The sequence below is a fragment of the Choloepus didactylus genome, chromosome 1 (assembly GCF_015220235.1).
Source record: "Choloepus didactylus isolate mChoDid1 chromosome 1, mChoDid1.pri, whole genome shotgun sequence".
NCBI lineage: Eukaryota > Metazoa > Chordata > Mammalia > Pilosa > Megalonychidae > Choloepus > Choloepus didactylus.
Genome location: NC_051307.1, coordinates 137,725,086 through 137,750,526, shown reverse-complemented (window position 1 = coordinate 137,750,526; position 25,441 = coordinate 137,725,086). Strand labels below are relative to the sequence as shown.

At 37.1% G+C, this 25,441-nt stretch overlaps 1 protein-coding gene across 2 annotated transcripts in view; it reads right to left on the bottom strand.

Annotated features, from left to right (window-relative positions):
• Nucleotides 1–2,449: 2,449 nt before the first annotated feature.
• VEPH1 (ventricular zone expressed PH domain containing 1) overlaps nt 2,450–25,441 on the bottom strand; it is a 228,866-nt gene continuing 205,874 nt past the window's right edge. Inside the window, exons 13-14 of one of the 2 annotated variants that reach the window (XM_037841936.1) lie at nt 21,828–21,964; nt 2,450–4,214 (exon numbers count right to left, since the gene is read on the bottom strand). In XM_037841936.1, coding sequence (XP_037697864.1) covers nt 4,050–4,214; nt 21,828–21,964 — 302 coding nt within the window. In that variant the 3' untranslated portion in view covers nt 2,450–4,049. Of the gene's footprint in view, nt 4,215–12,530; nt 13,212–21,827; nt 21,965–25,441 lie in introns of those variants that run through there. The other variant, XM_037841933.1, reaches the window with a different exon arrangement.

The window sequence follows — 25,441 nt, the reverse complement described above, 5'->3', positions numbered from 1 at the left end:
GTTGTTATATGGAAGATAAAATGTGTAGGTCAAACATACATGTAAAAGTCTTTCATCCCATTCCCTATTTTACCCAAAAGAAATGAAAACATATATCCACAGAAAAGCTTTGTACAAGAATGTTCATAGAAGTCTAGTCACAATAGCTCCAAAGTGGAAACAACCCAAATGTCCATCTACTAGAGAATGGATAAAAAATAATTTGGTATATTCATACCCTGGAGTAATACTCAGCAATAAAAAGGAATGAAACACTGGAACGTGTAACCACATAGATGACTCTCAAAAACATTATGTTGAGAGAAGGAAGCCAGACACAAAGGAATATATACTTATGATCCCTTTATGCAAAATTATAGAATAGGCAAAACTAATATATAGGGGTTGCCTCTGGGGTGGATGGACAGGGAAGGGGCATGAAGAACTTTCTGGGGTGATAGTAATATTCTCTATCTTGTTTGGGGCTTATCCAATTGTGAAGGATCATCAAACTGAGCACTTAAGATATGTGAAGATTTTTTTTTTTGTAAATTATACCTCAATAAAAATAATAAAAATTAAAAAGTGAAAAACAAAACAAAACAAGGGTACATGCCTAGAAAAGACCCCTAAAAATTAATGTGAAAAGATAAACAACTTCATGGAAAAATTGATAAAAAATATAAACAGGAAATTCAAAGAGAAAATCAGAGGAGCCAATAAATACAAGGAAAACGCTTAACCTCACCACTAATCAGAGATATATAATCAGATGGAAGAAAATATGATCTGGTACCAATTATATAGAAAAAAATTAATTCTGAAACAATTTCAAAATGCTGACAAGGATGTGAGCAAAGGGCACTCTTGTAGTGTGCAAGTTTATATTGATACAACCATTTTGGAAAATAATTTGGAAATATTTAGTACAAGTAAATTACAAACTGGCAATTCCACTTGGGTGTAATCAAACAGTTTTTAGACTTTTTAGTCTCAGGACCCCTTTATACTTTTAAGAATTATTGAGGATACCAGAAAGCTTTTGTTTATGTGATTATACTTAGTGGTATTTACCATATTAGAACATAAAAACTGAGAAATTTTAAAAAATATTTATTTATTGTCATTTAAAATAACAATAATAAACCCATTTCAAATACTTACAAGTCATATAAGTGAAATACTACTATTAAAACTTTAACATGGATATATAAAGTCAGGAACCAGTTTAACAGTTAACAGTGTAATTCCCCTTAATGGCACCAAAAATATTCAGCTATGTGGGTTTGCTGATTTTCCTTAGGACAATGACTACCCAAGTTCATTATTTAGATAAAATAATGTAGGTAGTCATCCATTCTCATTTATAGAAGTTTCTCAAGACGCAACTTTCAGTTGCGTGTGTGTGAGTGTAGAACCCTGATCCCACAGAGTTACAGGCCATCAATTTAGTCTCTTGATGTCCTTAATGTTATCAACAGGCCGGGCTCTACGTGTATCTGCTATTTTAATCCCATGTACAGGGGTCTCCTTGCACTCTTGAACTTTGCAACTGAAACATATATGCTTTGTTCTATTACTGTCACTATAACCTCAGCACCTCTAAACTTTCTCTCACTTCCTCTGAGTCTGTCTTTTCCAGTGGTTTGAAATTTAAAACAAACTGGCTGTGCTTCAGCCTATTTAGTGGTAGGAGAGACCAAAATAAACAATTTCATAATGACCTTTTCATTTTGGGGAACAACATCATATTTTCCTCAGGGGCTGTTAATTAAAACAAACAAAGACAAAACCTTCACAACTCCTTGCTTTTTGGAAGCAAACATTCTAAGTATGGAAATATAATGGAAATAAATAATGGAGAATACTGATCCCACTTTGGTGACCCTTGTGAAAGATTGCCTGGAAATTGTACAGTCCATTCGTTCCTCAATTCCAAAATGTATTCTTGACTTAATTGTGTCTTACTAGATTTTTGTGTTTTTTTCAAACATTATTTTATTGAGATATATTCACATACCATACAGTCCATCCAAAGTATACAATCAGTGGTTCACACTGTCATCACATATCTAGTATTCATCACCATGATCATTTTTAGAACATTTGCATTACTCCAGAAAAAGAAATAAAAGGAAAAAAGAAGACTCCAAACATCCAATACCCCTCACTCCTCCATCTTGTAGATCACTAGTACTGTACTCTACCTAATTTTAAGACTTAAAATAGAGGTAGGTTAACTAAGACAGGGTAGTACTGTCAGAGACAGACATATAGATCAGTGAAACAGAACAAAACATCCAGAAGTGGATCCATACAAACACAGGCAACTGACTTTTTTTTTTTTTTTTTGATAGTTATACAATCATTATCAAAGATCAAGGCTACTGGATTACAGTTTAACAACTTCAGGTATTTCCTTCTGGCCATTCTAAAACACTAGACACTAAAAAGAAATATCTTTATAATATAAAGTCAGTATTCGCAGTTATTTGTTATTAAATCCAGATTTTTCGGTTATACGTCCTCCTTCTCATTTGATCTTCCTCTTAATCTTCAGGGTCATGACCATTTTAACTTATTTGTGCTAGAAAGGGTGTTGATCTTATGGGGTAGAGGCATGAAACTGGTTAATGTTCTTGGAGAGACTGTTAACCTCTGGGTTTTAGGGCTTATCTGGCATAGGATCAATCTGGAAGCCTTACATTTTTGAAAAAATAAACTTACTAAGAAGAACTTTTATAGAAAGACTTGGGTGGAGCCCCGTGCACTCCCTAGGGTTTTCAGGAATACTATTGGTTAGAGATTGGCATACTGTGGTAGTTTGCAATATCTGGTTAAGAGGCCACATAGTTTTTAGCCCCCACCCAAATTACTTTTATTCTTTTATTTGTTCTATATTCTAGCATTATGATATTGGTCTTCACTGAGGAATGTTATTTTAAAAAACTGTAACAAGTAATCTTTTAACCAATGTGGTTTTAAAATGCCTTGGTATTCATTTAATCTCCTGTAGCACCCTTTTCCTCACCCCCCTGCCAGTTTACCCCTTCATTCAAACTAGATATGAGGTATCCATTACCTCAAAAAAGGGATGTTGCAAAGAAACTCAGAGAAAAATAGTTGAGTAAATTGTAAGCTTTTGAATTTCAGAATAGACTTTTGAAACTTCCAGCAGAGATAATAGTTTAAGAAAATAGAGTCTCAAAAGTCAGGATTTTGAGACTAAAAAAATCATGACCCTAAAAGACTAGGATATGAACTTTTTGCATTAACTATGCATTTGGAAGAATATTTGCTGAGAAGAGAGTATGGGAAAAACCCGAGTAAACTGACAATACCCTCAGTTGACTGAGTTTTCCCTGAACTGACTAGTATTATATTTTGCTGCCAGGTGATATGGGAGCTGGGGCTCAAGAAATAAAATAGGTTCAAATACAGAGAAATAAAGAAACTCTCACATGTCTAAATTTGTGAGCTGGGGTTTATCTCTCTACACATCCTTCTGAAACAATTTATTGCTCTATATTGTTCCTAATGACAGTGTCCTCTTTGTGAAGCTGTATAGGAAAAGTTTTCAGGTCTCAGCATTTGGAGAGCTTTTCTTCCTCTGGGCAGCTGGTTTATTTTTAGTCTGGGGAAACTGTGGCTCATGTGTCTGATTGAATTTCTCTCTTAACTTGGCATGAAATCATGGAGTCAGCTCTGAACCCTAACTTTTACTACTGTGTAGAACCTCATGGCATGTATATCATCCTGGTGATTGTTTTTCCTACTTCATGTTCCTTTTACCCTATGTCTGTACTCACTGTAAAGCAGATTCCATTCTCAGTGAAGCAAACTCTGAGACAGAGTTTAATGTACGGGATGTTTATTAAGGAGTGCCCTTGGGATCAGCATCTGTGGAAGGAAGGGGAAAGGAACCAGGATCCAGGACTGGGCAGAGGGAGAAGTTGAGCTTCGATGCAGACACGATACCCTCGGCGGACCCATGGGGACTTGGGAGCTAGATTGCCTCTTCAGAGTTGTCCCAAGTTTGGCCAGAGTGACCAGGTTTTCATACACCCCCATCAACCAGCCATTAGAAATCGGCTGTGTGGGAAAGAGGCCTGGTGTTGAACAGGTGATTCTCTCTGCAGCTGAGGCAGTCCTCGAAGGGGATGACAGCAGTCCAGCATATCCGGACCACGTCCTTCATTGAAGGGGATCCTTGGTGCTTCACACTGTCTACTAGCCTAACTTAAAAAAAAAAATCTTGTTAAGTATATGTTTTTAAAGCCCTCATAAATAATTTTTGGAATAGAGTACAAATAAGTAATTAAAAATGTGACCCTTGTTCTCATGATTGCCCATTTACATGGTCTCTCATCTTTAAATTTGACCCTGAATCTTTGCATATGCTGTCTCCTAAGTCTAGAATGCTCTTTCTCTTTTTGATTGACAAAATTCTATTCATTCTTTAAGCCTCAGGATAAATATCACCCCTTCAGTGAAGGGTTTGCTGACTCCATCCTCTGTTTCCTTAGTGCTCGCCACATCACAGGGTAATGATTTCTTTACGCATCTGTCTCTCAGACAAGCCTTGCCCTCAGACCTGACCCCTTTTGAATGTTCTCCTTATCATGAATAGCCCCACCACTGATCCACTGGTGCCAGAATTCTGGAGCAGGATCTCATCAATCACCAAGTCCTGCAATATGTTTTTCTTAAGTATCTCTCTAACCCTCCATTTCTTCCAAATACTGTGCCACTACCTTATTTCAGGTTCTCATATCTCTTGCCTGGACTATTGTAATAGCCTTCTATTCTTCCAATTTCAATTCTTGCCTTCCAAACAATCTATTCTCTACATAGTGGCTAGAGTAACTTAAAAATTAATGCAGACTTAATCATGTCACCCCTGTTTTAAACCCAGCATCTGTGTGACTTGTCCTGCCCATGCTCCTCTCTCTCCCCATCTCACCAGCCTTATGGGTTTTCCTCTCCACTCTGCTCTCTGTTTTGGTTCCTCTAGCAGGCCGTGTTCCTTTTCACCCCCCAGTCCTCTCACATTCTGTTCTCTCTTTCTGGTCTGTTTTTCTTCCACCTCTGCCTTAGACTTGTAACTCCTTTTCATCCTTCAGATGCCAGGTCATGTACCCCTTCCTCCAGGAAGCCATCCCTAATGCCCTAGACTACATCAGACTTCTGGTTTCGCATCCTCCTAGTGGTTGTGCTTCTTATCTGGGGTATTGGTTATAATGGGAATTTAATAATTAAGAGAAGACTTTAACATCTTTCTCTTCCACTAGAATATAAATTCCACAAGGGTTGGAACATCTTGATCGCCTCAGTATTCCTCATGCTTAGCATAGAATCTACACGTAGGAGGTGCTTTATATATTTATTTACTGAATGGATGAATATTTACTTATTTACTGAGTTACTTAAAGACAGGCATGCTTTATTATTCATCTTTGAGTCCCCACATCCTAGTATAATATCTAGCGTATCTTGGAAGCTCAATAAATGTTTGTTAAATAAATGCCTGAATCAAATTATTTGAAGGGCTATCTTGGGGAAGAGGGAGTAGCTGCAGGAGAATCATGACTCAAGGTTGAAAATTACAGTAAGATAGAGTTTTCTAAAAAACAACTTTTGAATAACCTGATAGGAATCATTTCAGAGTACGTCTATTGAATGTTTTTGGGATTCTGGGTTTAAAGGTAATTTTTAGTATATTTTAACAGTTTGTTTTTGTGTGTTTTTTTATTTTTCTATAGTTAATATATATTATTTTCATAATCAGAAAAAAATATTTTAAAAAGATGTGAACTGGTAGTAAAGCAATGGACTCTCTGTCCCTGGAAGTGTTTGAACTGCCAGGGGATGACATCTGTCAAGAATGGCAAGGAGGGGCTTTCTCCATGGGGAGGTGAGGTTGGTCTAAGATTCTTCCCAATCTAGGAGTTGTGATGCTGTAAAATGAAAGATCAGTGCTGAATCCCCTTTCTTAGAAGAACTTGGCCTAGTTTGCTTGGCATCCCCACACTCTGTTGGTGGCTTCCTTCCATTGGAATCTCACCATCACAGTCTTGACTGCAGTGAAATTATATTTGTATTCACCCAAAGCTGACAGAGCAGTGGGATTTCAGGAAACGACAGCATCACGGTGATGCCAAGGCCATGAATATGTGGGTGAGGGGTGTTTGTGTGTAAAGGCATAAGCTACCCTTTGTGAAATATTTGAGTGGATCCTGATTAAAATGTTCTCTGAGTCAGCACTTAAGGCACACATACCCTGCAGTATTACATTTAATGATTAATTTGCCAAGATAGACATTTCCAAACTGTGGTTTTGGTTAAATTAAAAAGATGGGCCCTATTCTGATTTCAGTGTTTATGAGCTAGTTTGGAAAAATGGAAACATTGTTTTTCTTTTTTAAGAGAAAAGACATTTAGACCTTTCCCCCATATTACAATAATTCTGAATTAAGAGGGAACAGAATACTCCCAAAGGAAAGTTGGTGTGTAGGAGTGACTCTCCGTTAAGAACAGTGGAAAACCCATAAAGTTTCTTCTGAGTCATGAAATCCCAGAGAAGATAGACAAAAAGAGAGTGAGGGAACAAGAGATAGAAATCTAAGATAATAAAGTAATAAGATTGATTTCTGTAAAGCACATGTGAAATGATTGTTTTGTAGTCCTAACACTTGCATGAAACTATATACATATATATGTGTGTATAAATGTGTTCTATGGATATACTAATATGAGTATATCAGCAATTAAAAAATAAAACAAGGCAGAAAAGAATTCAAAAGGAAGAATTAGAATTTACTATTTACTTATTATTATTAGTTTCCAGTGATGTCTCATGGAGCACTCTTATTCCTATGAACTAATGAGTCTGTTGAGTACTTTACATTTTTACATTATTTGAGTACCTTGTTAGAGGAGGTTTTTGTCTCTTCTAGGTTCTTAGTACCAAAATGAATCCAAGTCATTTTATGGATTGAAAGATGGAGGATAACCAAAAGGGGGAAGAGAAATGAAACAAAATAAAGTTTCAGTGGCTGAAAGACTTCAAATCGAATTGAGAGGTCATTCTGGAGGGTATTCTTATGCTCTATAAAGATGTCCCTTTTTAGTTTTCAGTGTATTGGAATAGCTAGAAGGAAATACGTGAAACTGTTGAACTGCAACCCAGTAGCCTTGATTCTTGAAGACGATCGTATAACTATATAGCTTACACTGTGTGACCATGTAATCGTGAAAACCTTGCGGCTCCCATTCCCTTTATACAGTGTATGGACAGATAAGTAGAAAAATGAGGACAAAAAGTAAATGAATAATAGGGGGATAGGAGGGATGGGATGTTTTGGGTGTTCTTTTTTACTTGTATCTTTATTCTTATTTTTATTTTTTGGGAGTAATGAAAATGTTAAAAAATTGTGGTGATGAATGCACAACTTTATGATGGTACTATGAACAATTGATTGTACACTGTGGATTATTGTCTGATATGTGAAAATATCTCAATAAAATTGAATAAAAAAAGGGAAATGCATTTTATTTCTGTTTGATGTAAGCTTTAAAAAGGCTTTTCCATAAAGGCATAAAGAAACTATGTAAACACAGTATGTCTGATTATCATCTTATAGAAAAATGTATGAGGAAGTTCCCGGATTTCTAGTCCTCTCCCAACATCCTCAGAAAGTTTCTCTTTGAAGTTGACAAATTCAGTATATATTGGGGGAAGTAGAATGAGAAGAATGTCAATATGGGAGGCTCTCTGTCAAGGCCAGCGTTCTCCTGTCAGGACTCAGGAGCTATGATTTCCTCCAATCTGGTTGTTCTGGCACGCACATGGCTGTGAGGCCTTGTGCAACCTGGTAACTGAAGGACACACATGAGGAGGTGGAAATCTGTCTCATCATAGCACGTTTAATCAAACCCTCCTCACCTGGGCAAGTATTCTGTCAAAACCCAGCCAGGCGAATTGCCCTGCTTCTCTGAAGTTCATACAGCCTGCCACCCATTGCACCCACTACCCTCTCTGTGCCTCATTCTGCTCCTCCCCTGTTCTCCAATTTTCTCTTTGTCTCCAGACTCCTGTTTCTGGTATGGCTGTCCTCGAAAGCCTCTTCTGGAAACCCTTCTCCTTATTTGATCTGGAATTCCTCCTTAGACACCATCCTAATTTCACCCCCAGGCTCCCCAGTCTGCAATAATGAGTAAAAGACACACCACCTGCTCCCCTATCCCCCCACTACCATTCCCCACCCTGCTTCCCTGCCAGGTAAGGACTTGGGTAAGGAGAGCTCAGGAAGGGGGATACAGAGGCACCAGAAGCATGGCTTACGTGTGGACATTAGCCATCCTATTCCAGTCCAAACAGATGGTAAGTACCCACATCTATGGTTGATTTGAGAATGGATGTTTTGAGGGCATTTTAACCTCTATCATGTAAAATTTCTTACATTTGTTTTATTGCAATATGCTTTATTGTCCACAAAAACCTTTAACATTTTTGATTACTGTGAAGTAAACCCCTGTGGAACTCTTAAATTAAGGAAGAATTAGAATTTACGATTTACTTGTTATTATTAGTTTCCAGTGATGTCTCATGGAAACCTTTGCTCACCTATTCTAAAATCCACACACACACACACCCCTTCTCCACTCTGAAATTGGGATGTGTTTTACAATCAGAGGGTGTGTCTTACAACCCCTGTCTGCCAGGAATGCCTATGACTAGGAGTCATTGCCATTAGGTGGGAACTGGGTCTTTGTATTGTCACTTGAGTTATTCAACGCTGACACTTCATGTATTAATCGATTATCACGTCTTAAAAATATTACAATATAATTTGACTTAAAACAAAGTTATCATTTACACAGAAAAGCATAGAAACAGAGGAGTGGGATGAAATGTTGTATTAGTGAACCAAAGGGCCAACATTGGAGGAGTGCCCACAACTCCATATAGGCTTGCAAAGTGACACCAAGAGTGTTATACCTAAGAAAGGAAGACATCAACACGGAGATAAAGCCATGTTACATTTTGTTGCTGAAAGAGATACACATGAATTGTATATCACACACCAAGCAAGGTACTTGGAAAGCCAGGAAAAATGGCCAAATCCTATAGAGAAGATATAAGATATTTTCAAGTAACAGCACTCTCAGAGGAGTATCATTAAGGCATGTGTCATAGTTTCATTGGTAGAATTTTTTCTTTCTTTAGTGGTAAATAAAAATTGAGTGTCATTATCAAGCACCTATTAAGTTAAAGGTTCTCTCTGCTGGTTTCCTGTACATGACATTAAAGCCTCACACCAATTTTGCTTTGTAGATATTATTATCCCAATGTAGAGATGAGGGATGAGTAGTTTGCTCAAGTTGCTAATCTAGTTTTGGTTGTGCTAGGAGTTAACTTGTGTCCATGCCCAGAGCCCAGGCCCTTCTCCCCAGACCCTGCAGCCTCGGTAGATGCCTCCCTGCCTTTCTAACCTCTTTGTCTTTTGGGGGGATTTTGGAGAGGAATGGCCCCAAAGGATCTACACACTAGCATTTTTCTGGTACAGGGTTATATCTTGGGTTTTCTTAGTCTTTCGTCTAAAAACTTAGCTTTGGGGGACTGGAAATAGCTAAGCCTTAGGACTTACTTCTTTGCAATGCACCCTGAATTCAGCTCATGCATTCTCTCATCGCAGCTTATGATTGTTTCCTAAAGTGGGCAATGTTGCCTTAACCATGCAACCTTTACTTATGCCTGAGAATGCCAGCTCTGCAAATAGGCCTGTAGGTGCCTGGGCCTATGGAAATTAGGTGAATTGAAGGTGACCCAGTAAATGTCCCTCAACATCACACCAGCCAAGGATTTTCTAGAAAACCCAGCGTTAGAAAAATATTGAACATTTTTTTTCTTCTCCTGAACTCCATGTTCTCAGGAAATAACCAGATGAGATTCTCACACATAAACATTTATATTTCCAAGGCTATCTGGAAGGGAAAAAGAATCAAAATGAATTAAAAATGAAAATTACTTGTTTTTCTGTCCATGATTATAATTTTAGTCAGACCAACATTTTAAAGGTTTAAACATGTTTAGAAAAGTGGTTTCTTCTTAGATCAGGATCAGGAATGGCAGGCCTCTTGGGAAGGCCAGTCTGTGGTAAACCAGCTGGTAATGAGGGTGGAAGTGCCAGAAATATCGGTGGGAAGATGATGATTCTGAGATTCCTAGTGTGATTCCGAACCCAGGAGAATATGCGTGCATTTGGAATCACCACATCACAGAATGAAACCAGAAGAATCATTATTTACACTTCATAATTATATCTTCTTAGATCTGGTTCAAAGGCACTGAGTTTTGCTTTCTAAACTAGAGGCACCCAGTTAATTAAATCACAAGGATTTTGAAGCAAGCAGCAAAAAATAAGTCTTTCTCCACAAATTAAGCTGCCATCCTCTTCTTTCTTAGGGCAAGCATTCAGTGGAAACAGAATCAGTAAATAACCCCAGTGTTTGACTGTAACCCCTCTGCTATGAGAGATGTGAGCACACTGTTAGCCCTCAAATTATTCACAATTAATGTAGTGTCGCTTGATATGTTATTTCTCTTTGTCTGTTACCAAGTTTGCCTAACTGAATCAGCCAGGATGACCCACTGACTCTTAAGAATGGGTTGGGTCATTGCCTAGACATCCCTGAAGATCAGGAAAGTGATTAAACTAGAGGAAGCAACAGACAAGATGGAATTTAACAAAGGATTATGAATACTGACTCTCTATATAATTTTCTTCTTATTTGCTAGGGTATTAGAATAGTTAGAAGGAAAGAATTGAAATGGTGGAACTGTAACCCATTGTATCCTTTGAAATTTGTTTTATAGCTACTTGTTAAATTATAATTTGAAAGTTATCACCTTTTTGTATATTTCACAATAAGGAAATAACAAACTATTGTACTGTAACTCATAACATTTTTGGAAATTTCCTGTGTAACAACTTGTTAAATCATGCTTTGAAAGATATTACCTTTTTGCATATATGTTATATTTCACAATAAGGAAAAAAAAGAATGGGTTGATAGATTTTAAAATAATACTTAATGAATCATTTTCAACTACACCCATCCTCACCTTTCCTGACAAATTTCAGGAGGAAGAGAAATCCCTCTAGTACAAGGTGAATCCCCTATCTCTGCTCTGACCTTATATGTCAAAATTCAGTTTGCCTTCTGCCTCACCTCTCAAACTACTGCTTCTCCTGAGTTTTCTCTTCTTTGAATGTTACCAGCATCTACCAAGCTACCCAAGCAAGTGCCTGGGAGTCATCAGAGACTATTTCCTTTCCATTCCTATACCCCAGCTCTATCCAATCCAATGTTGCTAATGAATTTTACTAATTTAATATTTTTCCTACCTGTCCATTTCCCTCTGTCTCCTCTGCTATTACATCGATCCAGGTCCTCACCACCTTCCAAGAACTTTCCAAATGGTCTTGCTGATACAATTTTGGTATCTCCTTCAATCCATTCTCAAGGTTACTTTTCCAAATGCAAATCTCCTCACACCCTTTTAATGGTGCTTTACTATCTTAAGGAAAAAGATCAACATCCTTGGATGGAAGCAAGCTCTTCACGCTATGGCCCCCCAGTTGTTTTCGGTATCGCTTTGTACCATTTCCCCACGGGTGCCTTATATTCCAACTCGAGCAAATGACTTGCTGTTTTGCAAATGCACCATGTTGCCCCTCTCTCTTTTGCCTTTGTGAGGTGATTCCCTCTACAGCCCATTTGCTCCTGTCTGTCCATGACTCTCCTACTAGTTCGTTAAGACTACCTCAATCTCTAAAACCTCTGGGAAGTGGTGAGGGAGCTCACTCTGAATTCAAAGGTGATTAAAGTGGCACCTTCTCTACTATTTCCACAGGACCCTGTGCATAGTGCCATCAAGGCACTTGTCACAAAACTTTTTAATTCTTGTTTTACATGTCTGTCTCCTCTACTACATTGTAAATTCCTTGAAGAGAGGAGCTGGGCCTTTTATTTTTGTATTCTCAGGCCAAGCATGGTTGCTGACTAGGTGCTCCATAAATTGCTGCTGAATAATGGGTTTTCAATCCTTTTCAATCACTTCTGGAAATTTAAAAACAAATAAGCAACCCCTTTTTCATCTTAGCCCCAATTTTTTGAAAATATAGTCCATGTGATAGTTAGGTTCAGGTGTCAACTTGGCCAGGTAGTGGTGTCCAGCTGTTTGGTCAAGCAAGCAGTGGCCTGATTATTACTGCAAGGACATTTCGTGGACTTAAATCATCAGTAAGTTGATTGCAGCTATGGCTGTTTTTCTGTGTTATGCTATCTTACACTTACTTTCCTGAGCAGGATGTATCGAGGTATATAAACATTAGATTATATTATATGACCCTAAAAAGAATAATCAGAGAAGTTTTCTGAAAGACAGACATTTAATTACATAACTGGCTTAACTCGAGAGGCATTTTACCATGTGTTAGCCTCATTTGTATTAGGGGAGGATAAATGTAACTAAATGTCTCTAGGTTATATGGTTTTCCTTAGTATCTGTTAATTCGACTTTTCCTAATAGAATTTTTTTTTTTTTTTTTAATACTTTCAATAGTTAGACTTCAGTTTTCACTGGAAGTGCCTAAGTTTTTCTCAGGATAGATAGTCCAGATATCTTTTAAAATTGCTTTCTTACAAATTTATGATGATATGCATGTAGAGGTTCACATATCAAAGACTTCTCCCTTCCCGGCCCCCACACCACCTGTACCTCCTTTTCCTTATATGCATTAGACAGATGTTCTGGAGTTAACACAAAAGCTGTTAGGGTCTGGAATTTACTAGGAATTCTGCCATTCTAGGCTCTGCTTCTTAGGGACAACTGTTCCACTGGTATTTAGTAAAAAGCAACATAGCTTGGTGAATTTATCTCAATGATAATGCAATGTTCCGTCACTGTGAGGCCAGCTTAAAAGTCCCTACAGATATGTGGTAACTTCTCTACTTTCCCTCTCTTTCACTTGGGCAACTGCCACATTGATGCACTGCAGCCACTCTTCTGCATTCTTCTCATCCTTGGCCTTGAAAACATATGTTTTATTGTCTGCGAAGATCTCGAATGCCCGAGGGAGAGACCGGTCCCTGCGTTTCTTGGCCACAACTTTCACACTCTGTACTTTGCTGAGTTCTATGGGGCAGTCGTCAGGATCATCTTTCTGAAATGCACAGGAAGGAAAGAGCATGAGCTGGCTCCCACTGTAGGCAAAGATCTCTGGTGACTGAAGAATTTTGCAGGAGGACCAGAATCCTTTCAATTTGTGTGGCTCAAGGCCTTCGTTATTTTGGTTCCTAAGGCCTTGATAAGTCATTAAAACAACTGAAGGAGTGAGTAATTGGCCCTTTGTTATAGTATAAATTGACACAAGATAGCCAATTTATAGAAAACTATTATACGGTGGGATTGAGGAAAATGTCTAATTTTTGGTTCATATTTGATTTTTTGGTCATTTTTAATGGAAACTAACATTGTGTTAATAGAGCAAAATGTGGCAGTACAATTTGGAGTACTATTAATTCAGAATTTGAAATTATTTGGGAGGCATGAGATTGAATTTTCCTTTGTGCTACCTCTGAGAAAGGGTTTGCTAAGCCCCTAATGGATTAAAAAGGATTCCATGGTTTAAGCAGATCAAGCTGTTTTTGAAAGTCTCTGGAGGCTTGGACGCATGATTTTCCCATAAACATTCAATTAAAGAATATTTAATAATGTTGTATTTTCCCTTCATCAAAGCAAAGGCCTAAGGATCTCCACAACACCAGGGCCATCACACTGGGCAAGCATAATAGTTTTAAGGGCTCAGATACCTTTAAGGCAATTCCATACCTCTAACTTCCCTGAATACATTCTGTCAACTAGAGAAGTACCAGTGGTTGAGGATCTTGCCAATTTTCCTTTCTCACATTCCCTGTTACAGCCTGTCACTTTGCAATGGAAAGACCATTCCCATCCAACCCAAACATTCTATGGTGTATTGTTCAACTTGGAAAAATCTCAGAAGCACAAAACAAAGAGGCAATTCAAAATATTGGTGTCAGAGAAATGTCCTTCAACCAAGGCAACATAATCACTCCCCATCTATTTCATTGAGATGCAGTTCCTATAAAATTTCACTTTCACTGTTTAATAATTACTTATTACATTTTGTATTATACTTACGAATTTTCATAAATGACATAATTCAAGTAAGATACTCAACCAGAAAAAAGTCGTAACACTTAGAGACTTCTGGCAACAAGAAACTAAAATAATTAAATTTTAAATTTACATACATATTTTTATTGCAGTGAAAAATGATGGGGTGATCAGTATAAAATGCTTGGAAGCATGGAATAGAAATAGAATTTCAAAGAAAAAAGAAACAATGTCAAAATTTCTATTAAAGGAGAACTAATTCATGTATTTTTTTTTTTTTAATCATCATTTTATTGAGATATATTCACATACCACGCAGTCATACAAAACAAATTGTACTTTCGATTGTTTACAGTACCATTACATAGTTGTACATTCATCACCTAAATCAATCCCTGACACCTTCATTAGCACACACACAAAAATAACAAGAATAATAATTAGAGTGAAAAAGAGCAATTGAAGTAAAAAAGAACACTGGGTACCTTTGTCTGTTTGTTTCCTTCCCCTACTTTTCTACACATCCATCCATAAACTAGACAAAGTGGTGTTTGGTCCTTATGGCTTTCCCAATCCCATTGTCACCCCTCATAAGCTACATTTTTATACAACTGTCTTCGAGATTCATGGGTTCTGGGTTGTAGTTTGATAGTTTCAGGTATCCACCACCAGCTACCCCAATTCTTTAGAACCTAAAAAGGGTTGTCTAAAGTGTGCATAAGAGTGCCCACCAGAGTGACCTCTCGGCTCCTTTTGGAATCTCTCTGCCACTGAAGCTTATTTCATTTCCTTTCACATCCCCCTTTTGGTCAAGAAGATGTTCTCCGTCCCACGGTGCCAGGTCTACATTCCTCCCTGGGAGTCATATTCCACGTTGCCAGGGAGATTCACTTCCCTGGGTGTCTGATCCCACGTAGGGGGGAGGGCAGTGATTTCACCTTTCAAGTTGGCTTAGCCAGAGAGAGAGGGCCACATCTGAGCAACAAAGAGGCATTCAGGAGGAGACTCTTAGGCACAAATACAGGGAGGCCTAGCCTCTCCTTTGCAGCAACCGTCTTCCCAAGGGTAAAACTTATGGTAGAGGGCTCAACCCATCAAACCACCAGTCCCCTATGTCTGTGGTCATGTTAGCAACCATGGAGGTGGGGTAGGCGAATACCCCTGCATTCTCCACAGGCTCCTCAAGGGGGCACTACATCTTTTTTTTTTTTTTTTTTTTTTTTTCCCTTGTTTGTCTTTTTTCTTTTTTCTTTTTTTTTTTTTTTTTTTTAACTTTCCCTTCTTTTTTCAAATCACCTGTATGAAAAAAAAAGTTAAAAAGAAAACAAACATACAATAAAAGAGCATTTCAAAGAGACCATAGCAAGGGAGTAAGAAAAAGACAACTAACCTAAGATAACTGCTTAACTTCCAACATGTTCCTACTTTACCCCAAGAAAGTTACATAATATAGCAACATTTCAGTGAACTTGTTCCTACTACAACCATCAGAAATTAACAGACCATAGTCATTTCTGGGCATCCCCAGAACGTTAAATAGCTTATCTGTTCTTCCTGGATTATTGTTCCCCCTTCCTTAATTGCTCTCTACTGCTAGTTCCCCTACATTCTACATTATAAACCATTTGTTTTACATTTTTCAAAGTTCACATTAGTGGTAGCATATAATATTTCTCTTTTTGTGCCTGGCTTATTTCGCTCAGCATTATGTCTTCAAGGTTCATCCATGTTGTCATATGTTTCACCAGATCGTTCCTTCTTACTGCCGCGTAGTATTCCATCGTGTGTATATACCACATTTTATTTATCCACTCATCTGTTGAAGGACATTTGGGTTGTTTCCATCTCTTGGCAATTGTGAATAATGCTGCTATGAACATTGGCGTGCAGATATCTGTTCGTGTCACTGCTTTCCGATCTTCCGGGTATATACCGAGGAGTGCAATCGCTGGATCGAATGGTAGCTCTATATCTAGTTTTCTAAGGAACTGCCAGACTGACTTCCAGAGTGGCTGAACCATTATACAGTCCCACCAACAATGAATAAGAGTTCCAATTTCTCCACATCCCCTCCAGCATTTGTAGTTTCCTGTTTGTTTAATGGCAGCCATTCTAACCGGTGTTAGATGGTATCTCATTGTGGTCTTAATTTGCATCTCTCTAATAGCTAGTGAAGCTGAACATTTTTTCATGTGTTTCTTGGTCATTTGTATTTCCTCTTCAGAGAACTGTCTTTTCATATCTTTTGCCCATTTTATAATTGGGCTGTCTGTACTATTGTCATTGAGTTGTAGGATTTCTTTGTATATGCAAGATATCAGTCTTTTGTCAGATACATGGTTTCCAAAAATTTTTTCCCATTGAGTTGGCTGCCTCTTTACCTTTTTGAGAAATTCCTTTGAGGTGCAGAAACTTCTAAGCTTGAGGAGTTCCCATTTATCTATTTTCTCTTTTGTTGCTTGTGCTTTGGGTGTAAAGTCTAGGAAGTGGCCTCCTAATACAAGGTCTTGAAGATGTTTTCCTACATTATCTTCTAGGAGTTTTATGGTACTTTCTTTTATATTGAGATCTTTGGTCCATTTTGAGTTAATTTTTGTGTAGGGGGTGAGGTAGGGGTCCTCTTTCATTCTTTTGGATATGGATATCCAACTCTCCCAGCCCCATTTGTTGAAAAGACCATTATGGCTCAGTTCGGTGACTTTGGGGGCCTTATCAAAGATCAGTCGGCCATAGATCTGAGGGTCTATCTCTGAATTCTCAATTCGATTCCATTGATCTATATGTCTATCTTTGTGCCAGTACCATGCTGTCTTGGCAACTGTGGCTTTATAATAAGCTTCAAAGTCAGGGAGTGTAAGTCCTCCCACTTCGTTTTTCTTTCTTAGAGTGTCTTTAGCAATTCGAGGCATCTTCCCTTTCCAAATAAATTTGATAACTAGCTTTTCCAAGTCTGCAAAGTAGGTTGTTGGAATTTTGATTGGGATTGCATTGAATCTGTAGATGAGTTTGGGTAGAATTGACATCTTAATGACATTTAGCCTTCCTATCCATGAACATGGAATATTTTTCCATCTTTTAAGGTCCCCTTCTATTTCTTTTAGTAGAGTTATGTAGTTTTCTTTGTATAGGTCTTTTACATCTTTGGTTAAGTTGATTCCTAGGTACTTGATTTTTTTAGTTGCTATTGAAAATGGTATCTTTTTCTTGAGTGTCTCTTCAGTTTGTTCATTTCTAGCATATAGAAACATTACTGACTTATGTGCATTAATCTTGTATCCCGCTACTTTGCTAAATTTGTTTATTAGCTCTAGTAGGTGTATCGTTGATTTCTCAGGGTTTTCTAGATATAAGATCATATCATCTGCAAACAATGACAGTTTTACTTCTTCTTTTCCAATTTGGATGCCTTTTATTTCTTTGTCTTGCCGGATTGCCCTGGCTAGCACTTCCAGCACAATGTTGAATAACAGTGGTGACAGCGGGCATCCTTGTCTTGTTCCTGATCTTAGAGGGAAGGCTTTCAGTCTCTCACCATTGAGTACTATGCTGGCTGTGGGTTTTTCATATATGCTCTTTATCATGTTGAGGAAGTTTCCTTCAATTCCTACCTTTTGAAGTGTTTTTATCAAAAAGGGATGTTGGATTTTGTCAAATGCTTTTTCAGCATCTATTGAGATGATCAATTGATTTTTCCCTTTCGAGTTTTTAATGTGTTGTAATACATTGATTGTTTTTCTGATGTTGAACCATCCGTGCATGCCTGGAATGAACCCCACTTGGTCATGGTGTATGATTTTTTTAATGTGTCTTTGGATTCGATTTGCAAGTATTTTGTTGAGGATTTTTGCATCTATATTCATTAGGGAGATTGGCCGGTAGTTTTCCTTTTTTGTAGCATCTTTGCCTGGTTTTGGTATTAGATTGATGTTAGCTTCATAAAATGAGTTAGGTAGTGTTCCATTTTTTTCAATGTTTTGAAAGAGTTTGAGTAAGATTGGTGTCAGTTCTTTCTGGAAAGTTTGGTAGAATTCCCCTGTGAAGCCATCTGGCCCTGGGCATTTATTTGTGGGAAGATTTTTGATGACTGATTGGATCTCTTTGCTTGTGATGGGTTGGTTGAGGTCTTCTATTTCTTCTCTGGTCAGTCTAGGTTGTTCATATGTTTCCAGGAAATTGTCCATTTCTTCTACATTATCCAGTTTGTTGCCATACAGTTGTTCATAATATCCTCTTATAATTTTTTTAATTTCTTCAGGATCTGCAGTTATGTCACCTTTTTCATTCATTATTTTGTTTATATGGGTCTTCTCTCTTTTTGATTTTGTCAGTCTAGCTAGGGGCTTGTCAATCTTGTTGATCTTCTCAAAGAACCAACTTTTGGTGATATTTATCCTTTCTATTGTTTTTTTGTTCTCTATGTCATTTATTTCTGCTTTAATCCTTGTTATTTCTTTTCTTCTACTTGGTTTAGGATTGGTTTGCTGTTCATTTTCTAGCTTCTTCAGTTGATCCATTAGTTCTTTGATTTTGGCTTTCTTCCTTTTTAATATATGCGTTTAGTGCTATAAATTTCCCCCTTAGCACTGCTTTTGCTGCATCCCATAGGTTTTGGTATGTTGTGTTCTCATTTTCATTCGTCTCTATTAATTCATGTATTTTTAAAAATGAACGGTGTTGGTTATCAAATTGCTATGGTATATGGTATATATACACGATGGAATACTATGCAGCAGTAAGAAGGAACGAGGTTGTGAAACATATGGCAACATGGATGAATCTTGAAAACATAATGCTGAGTAAAATAAGTCAGGCACAAAAAGAGAGATATTGTATGTTACCACTAATATGAACTCTGTGAAAAATGTAAAATAATTTTTTTTATATTGTAGAATGTAGGGGACCTAGCGATAGACAGCAACTAGTGAAGGGGGAATGATAATCTAATAAGAACACATAAGTTATGGAGGGTAATCTTAATGTTATGTGAATGCCCAGGAACTACCATGGTTTGTTAATTTTGGGGGAGGATGGTAGGAACATGTTGGAAGCAATGTAGTCATTTGTTTTTCTTATTCCTTTGTTTGGTTATGGTTTGTTAATTTTCTTGGGATATGGTAGGAACATATTGGAAGTAATGTAGTTATTTTAGGCTATTTGTTTTTCTTATTCCTTTGTTTTCATTTTGTTTGAAATTTTTTTTATTGTTTGTTTTTAAATTTTTTGATAAATAAAGTTTTTTAAAAATTGCCATGGTATTTTATTCCTAATATGACATTTAAAAGAGAGATGTAAACTTTTTATTTTAAAATGTGAACATTTACAATCCAACAGAAATTACAATCTGTGCAACTGTTTAGACTTACGATTAAAAAATATGGATACAACTTAAAATACTAAAAGGTGTTACCTAGATTTTTCAAAATTATTTTAAGGGATATACAGGACTAAGTTTGAAGCCATCTGTACTAGACAATGCTTTGTTAGCCTAATTTGTGTTATAATAAATATCTGAAAGTAATGAACTTGCATTTCTTTGAAGTATATAGTACAGAAATAGATATATGGAGGAAATGATCAAGAAAAAAAGTCATAACATTCTGAAGAGGGACAAATGAATCAACTCAGATAGGAATGGGTAGAATGGATAATCAAAGGACACCACTCTCTATCTGGCTGTTGGAGCTCAAGACCTTAAGAATGCAAAAATAAAAAATAACACTATAGTCTTCCAGCCTCAGTTCTCATTTTAAAATGCACATTTCTCTCATTTACAAGAAAGCCCTTTTATGATATGGCTGAAGTTCAGCAGACCTGCTGACCCCTTCCAGCGGTACTGCTGACTACCGTCCCTGGAGATGAGAGGTATTTTGGTGTGGCCCTCAGCTTACATTATAGTATTTCCCATATTCAAGCCACATGTTCTGTCAGATTTCTGGAATGTCAAACCATTATTTCTCAATAAAGATGTCAGACAAGTTAGCCAATTATAAATAGCTTATTCGTCAAACTGTATTGAAAAGCTTTGAATCAAGAAGCATAAAGGTCATCATTTGAGTACAGGACAAACATTCTTCTGGACCAACTCTACTTTGCCTCAAGGGATCTGAGAAATCACCACATCTTTGCTTTTATTCCCTATTCCTTTAACAAAAACAGGAAATTCAGATGGTTATTTAAAACACTTTAACAGTGCATCAGTGAGAACTTGTACTAACAATAATGCTTCTTTAAACTTCCAGTAACTGGCTAAATTGAACATGCCATTATGCTTTCCTTCCAAAAAGATCTTCAGCCACAGAAAAGTCCATCTGTGTATTTTATAATACACATAGATGAAGAAAGTGATGAAGAGAGTAACATGAGTTAGATGATGAAGAAAGTTAATGAGTTTGGTGTAGATGTCACAGAAATGGTTTTACATCCCATTCAAAGAGTTTACATGAAGTCTTACTAATAAAAGAGCCCTGGTCAGAATTTGTCATAATTCAGAAGCTGCAACATACTTGATTCTTATTGAGTAAAAAACTCAAATAAGTTTTATAATGAGAACTCTAAAGATACAGTACAGATGCCCAGAGTAAATCATAATTTTTAAGTAACTTAACACCTTTCAGTTTACCCCTGCTCTGCACATGGGAAGTAATACAATGTACTTGTTTTGTACATGGCTTTGGTGTCAGACTGTCTGAGGTGCATTCCAGTTTCAACATTCCTCAATTAACTGTCTCTGTGACCTTGGTCACATCAATCAGTATCTTTGAGCCTCAGTTTCCCTATCTGTAAAATGGTAATGAATTTAGTGGCAATAAATGCAAAAAGGTACTAGTTTCATGGGATTGTTCTGAGTATTATTTGAGGCAATCCAGCCTGGCATGTGATAATCACTGAATAAGTGCTGGTTATTATTATCATATTTAAAAATACACAAGAAGTCAAGATTTCATCCCCCTTGGTCCTGAATGAGTAGAGTTTAATGATAAATAAAACTGATTTGAAAAGAAGAGAAGGGGATAGCTTTGTATTGTTGATTGGAATAGAATGCTATTTCAGAGGTTTCTCATTTAAAATTCAGAATATGATATTTACTGAGCATCTTATTTCATGTGGAAAATTATATCATATTAAATGAATATTTTCTAATGTTTATGAAGATAGTAATATTTTTCCCTAATCAGAATTGAACTTTATTAACTACAAAATATACTTAATATATGTCAGCCTTCCTTCCTGACTACTGTCCCCTTTCCTTGGACCCACGAGCTCCAAATATAAGCTATAGTTATATAAAAATATCAGTTGATATCACAAGTCATAGATGCATGTAGATGATCTGTAAGGAAACAAAACGCATGGTGTTTGAGACAAGAGCAGTGGGTAGTCCCTTTGCAATTATTTTCTAAAACTTAAGTCAAAAAAGCAAAGCTTCCGTAACAAAAAGAAGAGGGACAGTGAATCAGCTCACCCAGGAATGAACAGAATGGTCTATCAAAGGGACACATGTAATCAAATGATATTGTAAGATTGTAAAATCGAGAAGAAAAAAAATTGTTGGAGTTTTAATTCAAGATAAAATGCCTAGGTGGTTGGTGGAGCTTACAACCTTAAAAATGCAAAAGTGAAAAATGATGGAGGAACTTACAGATTTTCCTTTTTGAAACAGAAGTTGATTTCCAGCCAGGGTAAAATAACGGGTTTTCCACCTTTTGATGAACTTCCATCTGACTTGCTTCTCTTTAAGCTTTCCTTCCATGAGAGGCTGGCCATCTTGGTTTACAACTATTGAGAGTAACACAGAATGATCAAGCCTTTTATTTTCCAATATTTAGTTTGCAAGTGATCAGAAATCAGAATTGTACAGTGACCCAGAACCTAGTAAGTATATTTGGAAAGTGAGCTAGTAAGTTATGAATTTGGTTAACCTTTTCCACTTTCCTCTAAAAGAATGTATAACTCAGATATGATAATGGGAAAGTGTTGAAAGCCCTCATAAAGGTTTTCAAAAGGAATAGGACTCACAAAATGAGCATCTGGTTGGCAATTATTAAGGTTCATCCAGATATCCAGCTTTCTATGTGACTTAATTCCTTTGTTTCATGGTATTCTGTTCCTTAGATTGGAATGACCAAATTACTTTAGAACAGAGTTTGAAATTTTGGCACAAAATGTCTAGTAAGCCTTAAGTCTCATTTTCTACCATTGATGTTCCCAGGAACTAGGTAAATAAAAAATAAATTTTCATTCTTTATGCCACATGAACTGCTTAGAAATATAGCTTTAAAAATAATCACAAATCAAATATATTTAGCTATTTAGTGGCAAAAGTCAATGCAGCATTCCAAAGGACATGGCTTGCTAAAGCCATAACACTAAGCTGCAATGACAAACTTAGCCAACCCTTTTGTATGTGTTATTTCCACTCTCTGGAGCACATACAATCTCTCTCCACTCTCCATATTCTATCTTCACCTAATCAACCACTAATTATCTTTCATATCTCAACTCAAATGTTTCTTTCTTTGGGACACCTTCTGCAACCCCAAACCAGAGTGATTTCCCCTGATATATTCTCTTGGTGCACCCTGTATGTTTTGTTTATAACAGGCATCACCATTTGTTGAGAGTTACTGGTGTTTGTCTGATTATTTATCTTTCTTTCCCATTCAACTGGATGCTCTATGGTGGGCAGGTTCTTTGTTTTGTTCATTCATGTGTCACTAGGCATCTAACAGTGTCTGGCAAATAATAGGGAGTCTTATAAATATTTGTTTGAATGAATGGATTAATTTTACATTCAAGTAGAGTTTGTATAGTTACACATAATCTTAGAATTAGAAAATCCTTTACAATGTCAGAAGTTTGGATGTTGAACTGAAGAATTTCATTACAACTACATAAAGACTCGGTCTTCTTTCAGATTCATACGAAAGCATCCGATTTCTGGGGGGTGGGACAATGGAAAGCTCAATTTGGGATATGAATATAGTTGTATATATTTATATTAAATTTTTATAGCACCTTTGTGCCAGTTTGGATGTATTATGTCCCCCAGAAAAGCCATGTTCTTTGGTGCAATCTTGTGGGGGTAGACTGATTAGTCTGTTGATTAGGGTGGAATCTCTGATTGAATTGTTTCCATGGAGGTGTGGATGCTGCCCATTCAAGGTAGGTCTTAATTAGATCACCGGAGTCATTTATAGAGAGCTCACACAGAGAGCAGAGAGGACAGAACACCCCAAGAAAAGCTGAGAGAGACATTTTGGAGAGAAGCTAAGAGCTGACACAGATGTTGATGCTGATGATTAGAGATGCTTAGAGATGCTTAGAGATGCTTGGAGATGCCAACAGAGGACATTTGGAGATGTTAAAAGACATGCAGCCCAGGGTTTGCCCAGGAGAAGCTAAACTGAGGGCCAGCCAAAAGGACCAGGAGATGCCAGCCACATGCTTTCCCAGCTAACAGAACAGAGGTGTTCCAGACACCATCGGCCATTCTTCAGTGAAGTTATCCTCTTGTTGATGCCTTAGTTTGGACACTTTTATGACCTCAGTACTATAAATCTGTAACCAAATAAATCCCCTTTATAAAAGTCAATCTATTTCTGGTATTTTGCATAATGGCAGCATTAGCAAACCAGAACAATGTTGAAAGAAATGGAGTCTATTCCATCACTTAGAAATCTGGGGAGTACCTGCTTGAACATGTGCACACAACTATCTTCCCTCCCCTAATGAAGGTCAAATAGCTACCACAGGCAGCAGGATTTGTACACCTTGACAGAGGATTTTTAGTATAAGAATAATGCAAGGTGTAGTTTTCATAACCAAAGTTCTATTGAGGATGGTTTGGATTGATTGATTGTCTGATGATTATTTGATTGACTATTCCCCAAGGTCAGGGAGTGTCCACCCAGGATTTGCAAACACAGATGCCTATAGCAGCCAGGAGTATACAATAAAAGGGTTAAACAGGCTATGCTTAAAAAAATAGATGCCAACATGTGTTATATATTAAATTTGTAGAAATATTCTTTTTTTTTTTCCTAAAGAAATTACTTGTCTCCAATATATATATATTTTTCAAGCGCATCCTCCCTCCATTTTTCCTTTCTTATTTTTGGTAAAAATTTTGGTACTGAAAAATATTTCTTTACTCTAAGGAAAAGAACAGTATTAGCTCAGGGATAAATGACAGGTCATCCTTGGTCTCTGCAAAGGAGACAAATCTGGATGGTAGGATTGAGGCAGGCTTAAACACAGGCCTGGCCTAAGGGTCTGGCCAGCACTTACTTGGCTGTCTGTCAAATGTTGATTCTTCTATTCCATACTCCATAGCTGCGATGCAGAAATGGAAACACTATTAACATGAATTCTGCTTTTTCAAGAGAAGTCAGAAATACAAAATTTTTTATTAAATCTTACGATTGTTGTATGCTTTTTTTTTTTTTTTTTTAATTCTGTTCAAGGGAAACAAAATACACCTGAAGCTGACATCTGGGCATTGAGCCATCAGCTGTGACCTCTGGTATAACCCAGGCATCAGAAATGCAGATCATATATCTTGCAATATACTTTGTGGGTGTTTTGACAAACATTTTTTGATAATAATATATTATATGTTTAACTGAAGTAGGAAGTAAGCACAGCTGTATTTTTCATATGGATTATGTAAAAACATGTTGCTACTACAGATAGCTATATGTGAATCTAGAGTAACAGACATTATTGTAAACCTCAAATTAAGACTTTTAACTAAAAATAAACTGAAAGTAAATATCAAATTTATTGTTAGATAGTGGTGAGGGTTATGATGAAAATAAAATAGGGAGTGACTAACTTGGGGGTTGGTGCATATGCATTTGAGTGTTCAGGAAAGAGCCCTGACTTTCCAGGTGACATTTGATCTAAGATGAGAAGGGTCTCCCATATTCTGGAAAGCGGTGGCTGATACAGGGTATAGCAGAGGGTAGGGAAAGCAGGAACTCAAGAAATATTAATTGACAGTTTTGAGGAAACAGTTTCAGTTTTCTGCTTAGCTTTACTAGGACTCATCTGATTTAGAGCATTCTTAAAGCAAGCAATAATGCTCTCTGCAAACTTAAATTTCCTATAACGGTTCCTTCCTTAGTGCAGCCTCCATGCTCTGCAATTACCTCAGTCCAGCACTTAAGACACCAGGTCTTCCCCACTCGCTTTCATTCCTGATCCCACTCACTTTGCGTTCCTTGAGAGTAGGAACTGCTTAAGCTATGTGTG